Source organism: Grampus griseus (assembly GCF_964374135.1).
Source record: "Grampus griseus genome assembly, chromosome: 2".
NCBI classification, from domain to species: domain Eukaryota; kingdom Metazoa; phylum Chordata; class Mammalia; order Artiodactyla; family Delphinidae; genus Grampus; species Grampus griseus.
Window position 1 is genome coordinate 62,414,941 of NC_139018.1, and position 19,701 is coordinate 62,434,641.

At 35.2% G+C, this 19,701-nt stretch overlaps 1 protein-coding gene across 4 annotated transcripts in view; it reads left to right on the forward strand.

Annotated features, from left to right (window-relative positions):
• Positions 1 to 712: 712 nt before the first annotated feature.
• MBIP (MAP3K12 binding inhibitory protein 1) overlaps positions 713 to 19,701 on the forward strand; it is a 35,036-nt gene continuing 16,047 nt past the window's right edge. For 2 of the 4 annotated variants that reach the window (XM_082649318.1, XM_082649319.1), the window contains exons 1-8: positions 713 to 896; positions 4,538 to 4,657; positions 6,389 to 6,613; positions 6,702 to 6,798; positions 9,260 to 9,325; positions 9,566 to 9,718; positions 13,287 to 13,384; positions 19,313 to 19,351. In XM_082649318.1, the coding sequence (XP_082505444.1) occupies positions 768 to 896; positions 4,538 to 4,657; positions 6,389 to 6,613; positions 6,702 to 6,798; positions 9,260 to 9,325; positions 9,566 to 9,718; positions 13,287 to 13,384; positions 19,313 to 19,351 (927 nt within the window). In that variant the 5' untranslated portion in view covers positions 713 to 767. The remainder of the gene's footprint in view (positions 897 to 4,537; positions 4,658 to 6,388; positions 6,614 to 6,701; positions 6,799 to 9,259; positions 9,326 to 9,565; positions 9,719 to 13,286; positions 13,385 to 19,312; positions 19,352 to 19,701) is intronic. The other 2 variants (XM_082649320.1, XM_082649321.1) reach the window with 2 other exon arrangements.

Here is a 19,701-nt window from a genome sequence, read left to right on the forward strand (position 1 = left end):
AAGTGTTTTGGAATAAAGTTGAACACTAAAAACTTTCTAAACTTTTCAATTGCACAACAAAATTTTTAATGTTAGACTCTGTAATACTACAAAGTCTTTCAAATATCTTTTACCAAAGTTATCTGATAAGTAATACTTTGTCAAATTTCAATTCGGATTGATCTCTAATTTCAAAGATTGTGTTGCATGCGATTGCTTACTTAGTTAAATTCCTGTTAGAATCATATTGACAGTGTTTCCCTTCTTTGAAACAGTTTTAGGATGAGCGTCTCTACCGTAGTACGCAGGGAATAGCAACTGATTTACGAGTTTTTAAACTTGACAGAATTATTTTGCAGATTTAAAGTAATTAATATCATTCCCTTGATGGTAAATGAGGCATAAAAGTTTTTTCTTGTTTTATATCCTCTTCCTCGCATGAAAAATTAGTTATGATAACTAATTTATGTTAAATTAGCGATGTTAACTAACTAATGAGGGTTCAAGAAGCTAACCCTCATTAGATTACGACTCCAATCATTATCTGAAATACTGTAGCTAGCCTCACGCAGGTTCGCAGTCATCCGCTCAGGGTCCTCTGCGGAACCTTGTAGCTGCACCTGATTGGTGCACGTGCTTGTCAGTCACATAGAGGGGGCGGGTGCTCAAAGCCCCGCTCTAAAAGAGACGCAGTGCTTTTACATCATCGCGCAGCGACCAAAGCAGGGGAGGGTGGGGTGGGTTGTGAGGGCTTTTCGGTGCTGGCGGGGGCGGCCTACGAAAGTGTTATGGCTACTGCCGCTGAGCTTAGTCGCCCGACCATCGGTGACAGGAGCCTAGAGCGGAGCTGCAGCCCCAACCTCTCCCAAGAGGTGGTCTGCGAAGTCTTTCGCTCCTTGCATACCCTGGCTGGACAAGTGAGTGGTGGTCTGTGGGAGAAGGGGTCTGGGAACCGTCTAGCCCCTCCCCCCTTTTTTCCTCGAGCGGAGGCAGGGGGCAGCGGAGGCCTGCGGGGTGTGGGACCCGGCGCGAGTAGCCGAGGCCGGGGGAGGAGCTCGGGCCCAGCCGTCTGTGGTCTGAGTGAGGATGGCCGCGCGGGTTAGTTCACGGCCGGTTGCAGGCTAGATTTCCTTGCAACTCTTCTCCCCAAGAGTGAGTGAGGCTAGTGTAAGTGAAAACCCGGCTCGGAGATGAACAGGCTTGGAGAGAATGGATGCGGAGAAGCTTCTCTGAGGGTTTGGGAGGCGTCTGGCGCTCAGGCTCCTTTTACTTCCAGTTCATTCATTATAGAAATTGATAGGTTAGTACGGCCTGCGATTTCTGGAAAAGCTGTCTCTCCGCCTTTTTTGGGTGATTTCCTCTTATGAGTCACTTGCTTTTGTTTATTTCTTTTTTCCTTCTGGCCGTTGCTTGCATCTCTTCCCCTTTAAAACGGGGAGGAAGAGAAAAGGAATTAATCTAAACTACTCATAGCGTGAAGTTGGCTGAGTTATCCATGGTCGATACTGCTTGTATCACAACTGTTGTTTAGTAATTTAGCTATTAACTAGTTTAACTGGCTGATAAATAGCTTTTGTAGAAATGTCATAATAAAATCGGGTTTAAATAAAGGTACTCCTTACACTCAAGTCACTATTTCGTTTCATGATGTAAAGTGCAAAGCAAATTTTAAATGAGAAACAACTTGAAAATATGTTTGTCTGCTTTTAAAAAACAGATGTTTTTAATCTTAAGGCGGAATTAGGCATTTATGTTGAAGATAATGGTAACTTCCTTTATGAAAATAGAGCGTTTGATTTGTGAAAATTATTTTTAAAAGCCTTGGGTGAATGGAGAATCAGTCTCTTAAAACGTTATTTAAATATTTTTTAAAATCCTAATATTTGTTCTAACTTAAAAAGAGCATTACTCTAAGTTAAACATTCAGTTTGGTTTAATAGAACGATTATTAATAGAGTCGGCTAAAAGTTTTAAACTCACTTGTTTGTCAAGGACTTAAACTTTTTTTTTAAGACTTGGGGACACATTATTTCAGTCTCAAGACTCAAGACCTGTAAATGGTTTAAAAGTTTGAGAACTTTCTATGGCGTGGACATTGGAACTTTAAGGTTTTTTTTTTAATATCCTAATATCAGGATGAAAAAAGTTTATACTCACCTATAGTTTACGCAAGTTTTTTTCCCCCCACTGATGAGATACTTTTTAAAAATAACATTAAGAAATAAAACATTTCTTTTGAAATAGTTTGTATACTGAATTTTTAAAACTCATTAAAAAATTTTAAACATTCAGATATTCTGTAGGTAAAAGTAGAGATGTGATTAAAATTTACTTATGTCACCTGTCAAAAATGTTTAGAGTGAATATTTGGTGAGTTTTCATGACAGAGTGAAAGGACCATTTATACAAGTGTCAGAAAATAAGATCATCTCATCAATTAAATGCTAGCCAACTTGGTAATACTCTCTGTATTTCGAGATGTATTGTTTAAAGAATTAAAGCCCGAGTACTATACTTATAAAATTGCCCTTGGTGGAAATCACTATTTCCTTTCAAAACCAGTTTAAGGAATTTTTTAAAATGTATGTTGTAAAATGCCTACTTTATTCTGTATAGTATCGTGTTATTAGCTCTCCTAAATAGGAAACAAAGTTGAATGTTTAAAAAGTATTTTTTATCTCAGATTTCCAATTTTCTAATTTTAACTTTATTGCTTACCTCTGGTTGGTCCATTTTACCAAGCTGAAGAAATATTTATTGTTAGCTTGGATTTTCATATTAATTTAATAAAGTTTTTACTGAAATACATATTTTAAATAGGCCATATTAATGGCAGACTAATACATTTTTGACTGAATGGTTTACAAGTTCTACAGTGTAAAAATGCATAGAATTCATATTACTAACAGGGAATTTGTTGAATAATAGTTGGATGTATTGGGATAGTTTTAAAGTTAATTTGTGACATTATTATGTGATTTTCTTAAAAGACCAAATATCTTTAACTGCACTTGAAAGCTTACATAATTTTGCTGAATTGAAATGAGAATATGATCCAAACATTAAATTTAATTTCTATAAGTTATTATTTTCTCTAGAAAATTTGATGCTTTGCTTTGGTTGAGGATTTGCCTGCATTATCCCCAAACTGTATTCATAAATTTGTTATAGTAAACTATAGATCCCTTGAGAACTGTAAAAGTATAGTAATAGTTTACTTCCATGCATAAGTTGTTGTCTAAGGAAATCTTTATAGGCATTAAATAATGTAAATTAAGATTAATGTGGTTATCTTAATATAAAGCCTTAGTTAAAATAATGTAAACTAATTTTTGCCAGTGCAGCCTACACAAAACTTATTTCTTTACACTTGTCTAATATGGACTTTAAATATTTCTGGTCAAAGGGTGGTAAACTTCTGTCATGTAGCGTTCATTCATATAGTGCCTTTTTTGGGAACTTTGGATCTTTTCGGTTCTATGTACATTGGTTTATATTTTTGTTTTATTACAATCACAATTTATAAGATCTGTATTTGAACTAATGTAACAGTTGTCTTTATTTTGTAGAAAACATGACTAATTTTAAATAAATGATTTTTGAAAAAATAATAGTTAACTTGATTCTGCGATGTAGTATATCCTTATAAACACATGTCCCTAGAAAAGTTTACGGTGATTCACTTTTATTCACTCAAAAGACTAGAGATGGAGGCTTTCCCTCTAAAATCTTCACTCATTTTGATATTAATTTTATATTCAGGTTCTTGGTAGTTTTCTATATATACTATTATTGTAATAGGTCACGGATAGCCAATTTATAAGAAATTTTCATACAATGAGCCCTCATACTTTACTAGAAAATACTGTTTAGCAGTAAGTCTGGCCTTTCCATCCAGTCTCTGGCCATTTATTTCACTACTGTGGAAAACTATTTGTTTTTCAATTTCAGATTTCCGCAGCTAAATAATAGTTTAATTTTTATTTGAAGTAGATAAACACATTGCCATGTATCACTAGACTTTATAATATGTATGAATATAAATGTATGAATTGATTTTTAAATTATTTTTAAAATTCGTTAAAATTGAAAACAATAAAAATGTGATTCAGAAGACATCAGAGGAATGATATGTTTGTTATGTATTTATGTGCATATTTAACAAAAAGAAATGTATATATCAGAACTTTCATAAAGGTACCTGCCCCCTCTGTTTAATGCTCTGAGCTAGAAGCAGTAGGATTCTGAGTAGGACAAGACTATTTTCACCCCTATCCAAAGTTTTTTAGATAATGAATTATCGAAAAAGATGGTCCCGTTACACAGACCCAAGAATAGAATTAGAGTGAGATGTCATTCTATTTTTTTATGAAAATTTCACGTTTTTTGGCTTTTTAAAGTGGTAACTAGGTGTAGAGCATTTTTATGTATGATTGAAAACTTGAGAACTTTGAGCTAAATGGTGTGTTATTCTATAGAAATCTTATTTTTGGACAATCCCATGTGTACAGCTTAATCTTGTAATTTTTTGTGATGTTGCTGGTTTGCCCCTTTGAAGCTTAACATCAGAGATGATGTGGTGAAAATTACAATCGATTGGAACAAGCTCCAGAGCCTCTCGGCATTCCAGCCTGCTTTGCTCTTTAGTGCACTTGAACAACACGTTTTATATTTACAGGTAAATTTCGTGTTAAAAATGTTAACTCGATATTGAGACTAGAAATTAATTGTAGTTAAATTGTAAGCTGTAGTATTTGTTAGCTCTATCTTAACACTGTATTAATAGTGGTATTAATAAAAGGTTACTTTGGCCAGATTGGATCCAAATCTGTTAATTTACATAGTGATCAGGACAATTACAGGAATATAGCCCAATAGGCTGATGTGGATGTGAAGATTGAAAATGCAGTTCTATTCAATTCTAGACTTGCACTGAAAATTCAATACAGTTGCATCTATGGTAGGTTATAATTAAGCAATAAGACACGGCAGGTGTGTGTCATGCTATGATAATGATTCCATGCCTTGGGTGAGTTTGGAGGCTCATGGAGTGCTTTCAGTGGTTCAAGAAGTGGCATTATCCCAGCATGACACATCCTGGAGTGTCTATTGCAATTAAACAGTTTCAGCATAGTTTTTAAAAAGAAAGTAATTTCTGTGACATTAATGTCTCATATTAGTAAGTAGCCAGTCACTATTTTATCGTCTTTTTCTTGAGTTTGAAATCATTCATCCTTTATATTAAGTCAACACTGAATTGTTAATTTATAATAGTATTGTTATATTTTTTAGTATTTCAGTTCAATAACTGAACAGTATTATGACCTTGCTAGTTTCCAATTGAACATCTTTGCAGTTACAATTGATGCAAGTTTGCAGTTTATCTCTAATCAAAGTATAAAATATGAAGTGTCGAAAAGTTTACTTCTATTAAGATGTTACAAGGATTCAGAAGAGTATTTGGTATAGCAAATAATGGAAGCAAAATTGTAGGTATGAAATAATTGGAACACTGACAAGTGTTGGTGTGTTTTGATTAATGGAGTAGACATTTAATTTTCAGTCCTCTATTCAGTGACTTTATGGGAAATTTTAACTCTGTTTCATGTTAAAAGTAATAGTTAACCCTAGTTTTAAAGGGCGGAAGCAATGAGCTATAGGACTCAATTGAGGCCTAATTGTGGATGGGTCTGGGCGGGGGGAATGGGTAGTATAATTTACATTATACAACAGGGTTTTTTCCCCCTCTAGTATGGTGATAGGCATCTACCTCTTTTCAGCTATGGCTCTTGTTCGTTTTCTTTTTAAAAATTTAATTTCATGACCCAAGAAGATATCTTGCCATGTCAGGAGAAGCTTGAGTGTTCACTCAGCATAACACCTATATATTTCATGTCTATGCTCTCTCATTTACTTCGGCCAACTGCAGTTTCAAGTGGAGAATCTCCAGTGATATAGTGATAATACAGGGCTTTGCTGAGTGAGAGCACTGGCTCTCGTGTTAAGGAGGAAAAATACTAAGCCTTAGTATTCTGAGGAGGCATTTGAATGACATGTTAATTAAGTGGCATTGGTGCCAGAGGCTGAGGCTTTGATTTGGCACAAAATAAAAGATGAGTGACAGAATGATTCCCTCAAAGAAAATTTTAAATTTCCTCAGGTTTTCTTTTTCTTCTTTCCTTTCCTTTTTTTTTTTAAACAGATTTATAGCAAATGATATTGGTCACAATAGCAGAGGACAGCACAAACACTTACATGTGCTCAGATCTATGTATGATGTGCCAACCTTTTAAATTTAGTTAATTGATATTGAATATTGCCTCTACTTAGCAGAAATTTATATAAATATGGTAAATATGTGATTAATTTTGATCAGTTTGAACCTCAGCAGATGGAATTGTGTTCTCAGCCTTTTTTAGCAAAACTTCAGCCTCTGATTAAAGAGGAGAATACAACTGTTGTTGAAGAAATAGGAAAAACAGAAACAGGGAACAAGAATGAAGTAAATGCCAAATTTCCCATTGGCGACCTACAGGAGGAAGAAAAGCACAAAGATTGTGATTTGGGAGATGTGAAAAAGACACAGATCCATTTTGATCCAGAAGTAGTTCAAATAAAGGCTGGAAAAGCAGAAGTAAGAAGTTGGGTTTTGGGGGGTGGGTGGAGTATTTTTTTTAATCTTACTGTGTTTGAATTAAGACACACATGCTTATTGTTTGTAGATTGACAGACGAATATCTGCATTTATTGAAAGAAAGCAAGCTGAAATCAATGAAAACAACGTCAGGGAATTTTGCAATGTTATTGATTGTAATCAAGGTAACTACCTAGAAGAAGTTAATTTTTGTAGGATTTTAATGATCTTTCATTTGTTTTTTAAAATGAATAACATTAAGAACACAGTTTTTAATTATTTCACAGGTTTATTTGGAAACTAAGACAGCAGTATTTCCTTCTGTTTAATAATACAAAATGGTTTTCATCTTGGTTATCCAAAAATCAAATAAATGCTAACGTAAAAAGGCAAATGTTTACCACAGGTGTAAAGATTGTTTTAAAGTTCCTTCAGGAAATGAAGATAAAGTGTGGGTGGTAGGGTGTCTCAGTCTCATTAGTAAGAAGGTCTAAGCTATATAAATTTCAAGTCTCTAAAGGTATTTATGAAATTATGATACTAATACATGAAGTGAACTTAGTAAAGTTAATACTCCTCAAGAGGGAGCAGTTTTCTCACTACTCCTTAGCTGTTTGAAATGTTTTATGTCATGATAAAACCAATTTGTCAACAAGACTATGGTGTCTTATGCTTTTTTCCTTTCTCTCATAGTGCATACATTTGCTGTTTTTCATCAGATTCTCCTTTCCTCTCCACATGATTTTATAGTATATTTACAGATCTGCAGGTATGCTGCAGAATACAAAATTGCAAAGCACTAGCATAGATCATAGTCAGGCATCATAGTAATAATCAGAACAAGTAGTTCTCAGAAAAAATTATGGAGAAGAGTTCCTAATTGGAATGAACATTTTTCTTGTTGCCTCTAATATCTTGTGGCTAATTATTATGAACACAATTTTCAGATGAACCTAGAATTGACTCGTATCACATTGGTACACTGATTCTCTTAATAATGAAATAATACAGGCTCAAGGTGGGTCCTAAATGCAGCCTTTTCTACTATTAACATTATACATACGTATCTCTAGATTTGGTATATTTTACTGTTAGCTTTTCAGAACAGGTTCAGCAGTGGCAAAATCTCAGGTACTACAATCCAACTGCAAGCTACCCATGAGAAAGCGTTTGTTGAAGGAGCAAGCACATGTATCACTAATGTTATTCCTCTGTTCTCCCTGCTAACTCTATTATTATAAACCACCAGGGGATAGAAATTGACAAGAATTGAAATGCTCAGCAGGATTCCTTAGCCCATTCAATCCCTTGCTGGCTCCAAACAGTGTTGGGAAGAATTGCTGTGGAGAGTGACTAGCACTTATACATTCACTATCTTCACACCATGCTGAATTTTTCTCTAATGGGTCAGTTAATCTATATATTTGGAATATAGTTCTGGAATGGATGATAGCTTCTTTTTTTAACCCTTAGCCCCATGAAATGGTAGAAAGAGAATGGAGAGGTGATGGCCATTTAAACATTTTCAGGTGTTTCAAAAAGAAAAGAAAAAGAAAATGACTCTAGTATCTATATATAAAAGATAGGTGGGTTTGGAATTTTATTCACAGTTTGATGTGTCAGCAGAACTATCTTAAGGAAACAGACTGAAAAAAATCAGATGTATTGTAACGTGTTAGTGAGTTCCTTTTAATACCTCTCAATTGACCAAAATATAAACAATGGGTTTTTTAAAAAATCAAATTCCCTAGGGAAAAAAAGAATTTTCCTTCATTATCTTTTACCATCCATTTTTATTACAAAATAATTAAGGGGAGTCTTTTAGGAAATTTACTGCAATGCATGGTTTTACTTAATGTCATTTTAAAGATTATTTTATAATATTTGAATTGTTTATATATTATGTTAATATCATTCCAACTTTCTCCCTTGGTTTATGATTTATTTGTTGATATATAACTTGAAAGAAACTATACTTTTCAGCTTAGAAAAAATTTGGAACAAAATTTCACATGGTATTATTTTTAAAATTGCGTTTTTTGAAAGGGGCAGTCTGGAAAGAGATAGCTTTTGTGATTAGGGATTTTTTTTAGATGAGCACTGGAAATCTAGGAAAAGTATAAAAGTATGTGTTGTAGGTTTCAAGGTCTTTTTTGTGTGGCGTTCTGAAATAAAAATGTGTTAAAGGCATAATACTTTATATTACATGTTCACTAATATGATCAGTAATATCAAAAATGCTGTATTTTTTAAAAAGATATTTTAGTAAAAATACTGAGTTTTGTTTATTTCTATGTCTCTTTAGCTTAGAAATTTTAACTCTCTATAATATATAAATTATTTTCTCCAAAGGCCCAGATGGTTTTTAGGGATATTGGTATTCATTAAAAATTAAATTATGCCACCAAATGTTGAGGACTTTTCTATATATAAATCTGGAAATAGGTAACATTAGATATAAGTTTTAGAGAGTAAAGATAACTAAATTTTATCCTGTGCATGATAGTAATTTAATTACTGTTATTTAAAATGATATTCTCTGATTATGAGTAATATGTTAATATGTATTACTGAAGGGTTATCAAAATATCATACATTTGAAGTTAAGAATATATTTAAACTTATACTCGTCTGAATTCTCCTTAGAAAATAGTTGTGCGAGAACCGATGCCGTTTTTACTCCTTACCCTGGGTTTAAAAGTCATGTAAAAGGTAAGTATCCATTATATAATATCTTCATCACTGTCAGAAACTTATTCTAGATTATAAGCAAAATGGAATAGAAATCACTTTCCTATCTAAATTTTATTTATTTTAAAACAAATCAAAAACTCTTGCCTTTCTTTGTACTTGGGTTTGTGGTTATGAAAAGAACATCAAATACTGTTAAGGAGAGAGACTTTCTGATTTTTGAAATGTAAATTTAATAGGCTCAAAAGTTTCTTAATTTAGTTTCTAGAGTTGTGAATACATATGGACCACAGACTAGACCTGAAGGAATTCAAGGGTCAGGTCATAAACCTAACAGCCTGCTCCGCGATTGTGGTAATCAGGCTGTAGAAGAACGACTACAAAACATTGAGGCTCACTTGCGATTGCAGACAGGTAAGCAGAGTGCTGGGCAGTGTCCTGTAATGTATCTTTGCAAGTGGTTAAAGAAATTCCGATTCACTTAGTCGCCAGGTTTTCATTGAGCAGCTGTCATGTACGAAAAACATTGTTCTGATTGGTACAAAAATGAAGAAAGCCTAGTCCCTGCTTTCAAGGAATTTACAGTTCATGTGTTTACGCCCTTCTTCCTCCTCTTACACTTCTCAACAATATCCTGACTCTCTCAGTTTATTAAAGTCATAGCTGAAAACTAATGTAGTTTTTTTCCTGCCATTAACTTCATAACCATGACCATCTCTCACTCGTATCCCCCACTGTGCTGGTAAAAAGTATTAATAAGTGTAACCCTAGCTCTTTAAGATCTTCCAGTGAGGATAAGCATATAAATAAATAAGTGCCATTGGGGACTAACATTTATTAAGTGACTGACTAAATCCTAAGTGCCAGTCACTCTGAAAGTATTATACATATATCAACTCACTATTTAACAGCACCCTTGTGAGATGTTGGTGCTGTAATCATTGTCAGATAAAGGAACTGAAGTTTTCAGAGCAGCATGCCCAAGGTGGTAAGTGGCAACTAGAAATCAAACTTAGATCTTAACTGGCTGCAAAGCCTCAGTCTCCCTCCCGATTTAGTCACCAGATCCTGTTGATTTTATCTTCTAAATATCTGCAAAAAGCACAGAGGCATAAAATATGGTTCAGGGAATTTCTGAGTCCAGTCCATCTGGTGTATTTGTGGATGAAGGGAGAAGATGATAAGAGAATGAGTAAATCTTTGAGGATAGTAAGAGATTAGCATTAAAATTAACTCCCTTTCTCAGAACTAGATGCATTTACAGTACAAACTGTATAACAGGATTGACTGGTTTATTAAATCTAATAGTGTCAAGTAGTTAATTTTGAAAAGTATCTGTTGAATGCCTACTATACACCAAGCACTGTTTTAGACAGGAGGGACACTGAGATGTAGTCACAGTTTCTGGCGTCAAGGACTTTATAATCTGTTTGGGAGAAAGATTAATAGCAAAGGGGGATGTTAAAGGGGCTGTGAGGGAAGGGTATGGTGGGGCACAAGGAGCCTCCATGTGAAGAGATTCAGGCAGTGCTTTGTTGACCCAGGGAAGCTTGAAATGGTTCTTGAAAGGTAGGGAGGTGAGGCAGAGGATGTTCTAGGTAAAGGGAGCAGCAAGAGCAAAGTCAGGTGAGTAAGTTATTCATTTTACTTTATTCGAAAGCAAGAACAACCAAGATCCTAAACTTTAAAAATTCTCAAAAAAATCCCCCCATATTTCTAGAGTTTTTATATTTAACAAGTTGATACTTTTGATATGAAAATTTATCCATATTCTTTAATTGCGTAACGATTGTTTAATCATGTATTTGTTCATTCAGTAAATATTGAGCACCTGTTCAGTCTATGCACTGATGCTTCCTAGGTTTGTGTAGTGTACAACCTGCACAGCCATACCCAATGAACAAAACATAAAGTTCTGCCCTCTAAGAGCTTACATTAGAGTGGAGAAACAGGCCATAAATAAGCAAAATACACAGAATGTTGGGGTAGTAATGGTTTGGAGAAAAATAAGGGAAAAAAGATAGGGAGGGAGTGCTAGGTAGGGGGAAGTGGTAGTACTGGTATTTTTTAAAGTGTGGTCAGAGAAGGCCTTACCGATATGGTAACTTTTGAGCCAAGACCTGAAGTTGGCAAGTGCAAGCCTTGTGAATACAGAGGTAGAGAGAATCACAAGTGCTAAAGTTGTAAGAGTACTTGGCCTAGTTGAATAACAGAAAAAGGGCTGAAATGGTATGAATGTGGGGAGAATGTCCAAATTGTATAGGATCTTGTAGACTATTGTAAAGGCTTTGGTTTTTAATCTGAGTGAAATGTGAAGGTGTTGGAAGGTTTTGAGCAGAGAACTAACACTATATGAATTGCATTTTAGAAGGGTTGCTGGCAGCTGTGTTGCGAACAGACTTTATGTGTGCAAGGCAGAAACAAGAAGACCAGTTTGGAGGTTGTGATAATCCAGGGAGAGGTGATGGTGGTCTAGACCAGAATGTTTACATTGGAGGTGCTAAGAAATGGAAGGATTTGGGATATAATCATAATCTTGAAATTTGAGTAACCTTAATTTTACCATACCCCTGCCTAGAAAGTTTGTTAGTTAAGAATTATGGTATTTTAAAGGAACCTCCGTACTGTTCTCCATAGTGGCTGTATCAATTTACATTCCCACCAACAGTGCAAGAGGGTTCCCTTTTCTCCACACCCTCTCCAGCATTTATTGTTTGTAGATTTTTTGATGATGGCCATTCTGACTGGTGTGAGGTGATACCTCATTGCAGTTTTGATTTGCATTTCTCTAAAGATTAGTGATGTTGAGCATCCTTTCTACCATATGACCCAGCAATCCCACTACTGGGCATAAACCCTGAGAAAACCATAATTCAAAAAGAGACATGTACCACAATGTTCATGGCAGCACTATTTACAATAGCCAGGACATGGAAGCAACCTAAGTGTTCATCGACAGATGAATGGATAAAGAAAATGTGGCACATATATACAATGGAATATTAGCCATAAAAAGAAATGAAATTGAGTTATTTGTAGTGAGGTAGATGGACCTAGAGTCTGTCATACAGAGTGAAGTAAGTCAGAAAGAGAAATACAAATACTGTATGCTAACACATATATACGGAATCTAAAAAAAAAAAATGGTTCTGATGAACCTAGGGGCAGGACAGGAATAAAGACGCAGACATAGAGAATGGACTTGAGGACACGGAGAGGGGGAAGGGTAAGCTGGGACGAAGTGAGAGAGTGGCATGGACTTATATACACTACCAAATGTGAAATGGATAGCTAGTGGGAAGCAGCCACAGAGCGCAGGGAGATGAGCTCGGTGCTTTGTGTCCACCTGGAGGGGTGGGATAGGGAGGGTGGGAGGGAGACGCAAGAGGGAGGAGATATGGGGATATATGTATACGTATAGGTGATTCATTTTGTTATACAGCAGAAACTAACACAACATTTTAAAGCAGTTATACTCCAATAAAGATGTTAAAAAAAATTATGGTAAAGCTCCTTTTAAATGGTCTTCTGGGTTAAAGGAGAAAATATGGCATGTAAGGAGAAGTATAAATTGAAGAAAATGATACGACATATTACAGCCACTGAATTGAATTGTCAGTTGTCACTATGCATTTTCCTCCTCCTAAACAACTGTCAGAGTCTGTCAGAGATACAAGTTGTTCTATACAGGAACTATTCAATGTCTTGTAAAATGAATTTAACATAAAACAAAATGCCTAGCAACATAGGAAGCATAAATGGGGCTTGGGGAGAAGTGTAGTATAATAATATATCCCATAGAGTATATTATGAAAATGTTTGCTAAAGATTTCATTCTGTCTTACTCTTGTTAACTTATTTTCTTAAGTTTAAATAATTCCCATTCTTTTGCATAAGTGTCTTTGAATGGTATTTTAAGAATAAAAATTGTAAGAAGAAAGAATTATCCATAGTATCTCAGAATTTTTTTAAATGTATTTAGGTGGTCCGGTGCCAAGAGACATTTATCAGAGAATTAAAAAACTTGAGGACAGAATCCTTGAATTGGAAGGCATTTCTCCTGAATATTTTCAATCTGTAGTAAGTATAAGTGTCTGTAAGAAATAAATGTTATTTTAGGATTCATTATCACATAATTCACTCATCGATCTGCTGTGTGCAAAACACTGTTTTAATAGTTCAGTGATGAATGAACGTAGTTCTGAGTAAAGAGTTACCTCGTTCTTTAAAGATTGTGATTTTGAATATTGTATTATAGACTCAATTTTTTTTAAAGGGTTACTTTTATGGTACATTACCCAAATCCTCAAACTTAAGCCATTTTTGTGGCATAATAAATCAGCCTGAATAGTGGTGAGTCCTGTCACTCTGAACTTTCTATCTTGTAAAACAAAGACTCCCTCTGAAACCTTGTTCTCTGTTGTCCCTTCTGTCTCTCTAATCTCTCACTCTCTACAGACTCCTTCCCTCAGCTCATACACGTTTACATTTCTCCCCCATACGAAAAAAACACACACCTCAATCTGCCACCCTACCTTTTTCTTTACCCTAACCACTAGACTTTCTGAAAGACTAGTCTATATTTGTTTAATTTCTCAATTCTAGCATTTATTTATTCATTCTTATCCCTTTTACCAAGGACAGTAGAAAACAATTTGTGCTGATAAGCATCTTCTTTGTCATATCAGCATGTTTCAGACCAGCCATTCTGAGCTCCTTGTGTTAATTTCCTCAGTCTTCTGGGGTGATTGTACATAACAACTGCCTTTTCTGGGGCTTAGTGTTTGTTTGTTTGTTTTAAAGCAAGGCCATATTAGAAAGAACTAAAGTAAAAGTGAACAAAATTTTTAAATTTACTAAATTTTTAATAAAATTTACTGAAACTCCTGTTTCTGAAATATTATGTAAGATAGCTCAGTTAGCATGGATCATTATAAGTCACTGGTGAAAGTGCGCTTAGAATTATTTTAGGAATAACAGCAATCTTTCCAGTTTCAAATTGGTATTAGAGTAAGGTACAAAGGTAGGAATATTTCCAGATGAAGAAGGCAAGTTGAATAACCAAAGTAAGTAGTGAATCTTAAAGCTCAATAATTTAGAGACGTTTAGTGATTTACTTCCCTCAAATATAAAATGATGTCTATTAAAGTACTGAGGGCTGAAGCAAGGATTAAATGAGATAATACCAGTCAAGCACCTAGGCTGCTGTCTAGCACATGATAAAACCTCAGTAAATATTGGCATATATTTAATTTTAGAAACCATCTATGAAGTAGCTGTATAAACATGGATAAGTCATACAATTACAATATATCTTTAATTTTAGAAGACTTGTTGGTTGTTTTACATAATTACAAAGGTCTTTCCACTTTTAGAATTATTCATAGTATCTTCCTAGAAAACTTCATAGAGATTGTATGCCTTTTCCTACAACAATATACCATAAGTTTTTCCCATTCAAGCTGCCTTCATTAAGAAATCCCTAGGCAGGTTATTTTTTCTCGTTCAATTTCATACCTTGTTAATATAATTCTTGTTAACAGTAGAACTGATCTTACAAGAGAGTATCGTAGTATTAGATGCCTCAAGTGAGATCTTGCCCCATCATTTATCTTTTCTCTCTGATTCTGATTTTAAAAGCTTAACATACACCTATTACTAAATTTAGTTAACAAAAGAACAAGCCCTTTAAATCATAATCTTATTTTGGGGGATCCTTTTTACACAGGATAGAATGTTTAGAATGTTTGATTAAGGAGGTAGAAGTAGATTGTAGAGGACCTTAAATGCTGTCCCCAGAAGTTTAAAGTTTAAATGCTATTGAAATCATTTGAGCAGGGAAGGGACTTGTGCAAGTGATATCTAGAAGATTTATCTATTACTGTTCTGGGAAATATATGAAAAGGGAGAGACTGAAAATAAGGAGACAGTATTATACTAGTTTAGATGTGAACTGAGATCCTGAAACAAGGACATGAGAGTGAGAATAGAAAGGATTAGTGCCATAGACAGTAGGAAAGAAAGGTTGGCAAATATTGATAATTGATTGAATATGGAAAGAGACAGGGAGCAAGAATGAGTCCAGTTTCTGGTTGGAAAAATGATACCATCATTGGTAGAAATAAAATCTGGAGAGAGAGATTTTTGGGTGAAATGTGAACTTAGAGTCATAGCAGGCTATGCAGATAGAAATATCGGGTAAGCTTTTCAAAATGTAGGACTTAAACTTGAGATAGTTGGGAGAGACAGTGTAGAGGTGAGAACATAGAATTGGTAAGAACACTGAGACTTTCAGAGGCCTAAGGTCTGAAACTAACTTCAGGGGCAGGAAGTGTGATAAATGTAAACAGGATTGGCATGGATGTGTTGGGTTGGCATATCTGTAACAAAACTAGTGCTTTAAAAGAATAGTTCCAAATATATTAAACAATCTATATTTGATTAGAAGGATCACTTCTGGATTAGTATCGGAAATGACATACACAAATTAATACTGAGCAACAAGCACAAAACACTGACAATGGTTTAAACATTCAGATTGACTCTGTCCTTAAGGCCTATGAATATGTATGGTACATATTCAGACCCAAAGGCAAAGATTTCATACCCACCCTTCCATAACAGATGAATGTGCCATCTCTAGGAGCTGTGCTTCTCGCTCAGAATGGAGCCAGCTCTAGGATTGTCCTTGCGCGTGAGAGGAGATGAACACACACCCTGCAGACGACATAGCACATTATTCACCGCTCTTACCTTCCTCTTGCTGGGAGTACACGAATGGCAATTGCATAGTTTTACGTATCTATTCCTCAGAAGTCTACGGAAAAGACTAGATATGTAGCTTCTAAAGTTAGAAAGTAAGGGAAGATTGAGCCTATTAAATTTCCTAAGGATTGAACTTTTGTTAGAAATTGAATTTATGAAAAGTTTTTAACTGAAATATGTCTAATCCAGGTTCACATGTAGATGAATTCTAAACACAGTTGGATAGAGATTATCTTGGGTAACCTTGAAGCACAGCATATGAAAAGAGAAACATTAACAGAGAAAAGATATAAATTGTATTTTGTTCTTAAAAAAAACCTAGATTATGTAAAGTTCTTTTCATTTATGAAAGACATAAAATTCAAAAAAAAGTTAATGTATGTAAAGCATGAATTACAACAAAGTTAGTATTTGTTGCACGTTTTAAGATCTTTACCCATCACATTCAACATGGGAAAATTTGAATGTGGTAATGTTTTAAAAATTTTAAGGGCATTGCTTAACATACCATTTAAAAGATAACAATTTTATGAGTATTTCCAGAGAATTACTTACTGATTTTAAATTATGATCCTTGAAAACAGTAAGTGTAATGTTCTTCACAGGTATATTTCCACAGCACTTTGTTCATTTTATAGCACTTCTGACTTATATGTTTACACGTCTATTTTTCACACTATGTTTTCAGCCTCTGAAGGGCAGGAACTGTGTCTTGTTCATCTTTGAACACAGTGTAGTAGGCATGGAATAAATGTGCGAATGAATGGATAGGACCTGGCTGATAGTTAATTATTGGACTTTTAAAGTATGTTAACTTTGTTTGAAAGCACTGACTAGGTGGAATCTTAACTCTAGTCTGTAATGGTTAAGTCCCGGTTCTAAAGGGAAGCGTGGGAAGAAGGAGCCCTGAAGGCCACGTCAACTTCATGCATGCAGGCCGTTTACACGTGAAGGTCATGGTGGGCCTGTAGCGTGAGGTGAACAAGTGGGTCTGGCTGGAAAATTAAATTGCAGACACATTTTGGAGGGCCTTGAAGGTCACATTAACCTGTTTGTAATTCCAGTGTCATTGGGGCACAGTTAAGTCTTTGCGAAAGAAACCTAGAATGGGTTTCTGTCTGGTGACATTGTGAAGTTGTGAGTTGGAGAGAGTTCGGAGTCAAAGAAAGTAGTTTAGGAAACATGTCATTGTCCATACCAGGGAGAAATGAAGGTCTGAATCAGGGCAGTGGGACTAGAAGGGAAGAAACATTTAAGGCACTCCATCTGTAACCCTTAGCAATTGGTTACCCTTTCAAACTGATTAGAAGTAAGGAAGGGGGTTGGTCATGAAAAAGGCCTCCTTACCACTGAGTTTTCTTAGAGCATGGGTTTTCTGAACCTCATGTATGTGTTTAATCACCTTCTCTTTGGGACACAGCCATTATAAATGTAGCTATAAATTACCTGCTAACTTAAAATAGTGGGAGAGTAGAGACAATTTTTAATTATCTCTGTCCAGCTGTTTAGTGTGTTGTGCTCTCAAATATTTTCTCTCAGGTACCAAGACTTGTTAAAATTTCTGCCTTTTACATTGAGATTTCCTTGTACCCAAACAGAATAAATGTTAAAGCTGGTCCAGTGTATCCACAACAGATATGTTTCTAAGTGTTCAGCGTGTTGAAATATTCTGCTCAGACCTAAAATAAGCCCCCAAAGGCCGCATTGTACTGTTTTTAAGTCATTGAACCACTGATGTCCTTGTTCTGATACTTTTCACTTTGGTTTCATGATATATTAATAATCTGATTGCTCAATGACATGGAAACTGTCCATATTTTACAGATTAAGCTGTTAGGAAAACAAGGGGAAGTATATTTTCATCAGGGTGTAAAAAACCACCTTGTGGGAAGGTAGGCGACTGAGTAGTGACCAAATTAAACATTAAGCCCTTACCTGCCCATAGGCCCCACCACAGGTATCCAGCTCAGTTTGGCACAGGAAGGAGCATGTTTATATAGGCACTTTCTTCCCCATATTTAATAATTCCAACACTTAACTGATTTCCCACTTATTATAAACTACTGATAAGAGGCATACCTCAGTATTCTTTGAAAATAGCTTTTGACACAAAGGAAAATCAGGATTTTTACTTTCTCTTGTAAATCACAGTGGTCACAAATGTTCAAGAGAAAATTTTGCCACCTATGTTGACAGTTTCTTTGTCAGATGTACTAATATACTAATTTGCCATTCAAGAGCTTGTGGTTCTGTGAAACTAAGAACAAAGTCTAGATATAATTCATTAGGTCAGGGTTTAAAAAACACACAGCAGTGTGTTGGTGAGAATGTTATCAGCTTCAAGTAATAGAAGTTTATACTCAAACTGGTTCTAACAGTATGGAAATAATCTTATAAAATGTGAAGTTCAGCAGAATGCAGTCTTCAGGGTAAATTGATTTACTGGGCTAAATCATGATTGTCAAAGAACTGAGCTCTTTCCCCTCTCAGCTCTGCTTGGTGTTGGCTCTTTCCCCAGGCAGATGGCAAGATAGCTACGGTGCTTTCTGGTGTCCTAACCAGATAACAGCAGTGTCCAGAAGAACTGCCTCCTTTGAGGGCTTTCTCTTAGAAGTGAGGAAGTTTCTTCCAGAATTTCTCCCCCTAATCCCCAGCTGACTCTCCTTAATTATTGGCCAGAATTGGGCCCATGCCCATTTTGGTCACTGACAAGACCAGTGGGGTGGAATCAGTATTCCTCTGAGTCACATAGAGGAACAGTAGACAGCTGCTCACTTAGACAACCACAGTGTCCCTTATAGTCAATCAAGGGTGTGTGTGTATGTGTGTGTTTTCACCCCTTTGCCTGGTATTCTAAATTCTGTTTCCCTCTGTCTATTGCTGCTTCACTTGTTCAATATCCTGGGATAGAAATGTTAAAGAAAGGAAACTAAGTAGGAAATCCACAGAGCACCTCTTTCCACAATCACTCAGCCTCATTAGAAGCTGGGAATTAATGGGAAAGTGTGTGTAGTTGGGGACAAGCATGTTGCTGTGATGTTACTATTATATACTTTTAATACCATCTCTGGAGGGTAACTTCCAAAGTAGAAAAAGGCAGATATTAGTTACAGATAGTGCTAGGTGAGCTTGTGGGCTTTATTTCTGCCAGGGTTCTCCTTATTTTGTTCACTATTCTATAATGGAAAATTGTTTAGATTTTCTAAGCATTGATTACTTATTATTTTTTTACTTTTAATCTAGAACTTTTCTGGAAAAAGAAGAAAAGTTCAACCACCTCAAGTAAGTTACTACATTTTTATTTTGTTTCTGAAATAGTTTGATTGGTTTTATACCTTTCTTATTAATAAAAGTTTCTACTGTGGTTGTGGACTTGTTTGTGGATTTAAGGACTGAAAAAAAAAAAGAGCAACATAAATTAATGTGTTGAATTAGAGAAGTAATTTTAAGCGTGTGGAATGACTCAGATGGGCCAAATAAGTATTAAAATCTATCCAGATGTTAATTGTAGAAGAAAATATCAGTTACAAAATGCTGAAAAATAATAAATGCTCAAGTAATTTAAATCTCATCCCTTCCCTTCTGCCCCATTTTTTGATTGGGATGTTTGTTTTTTGCTGTTGAGTTGTGAG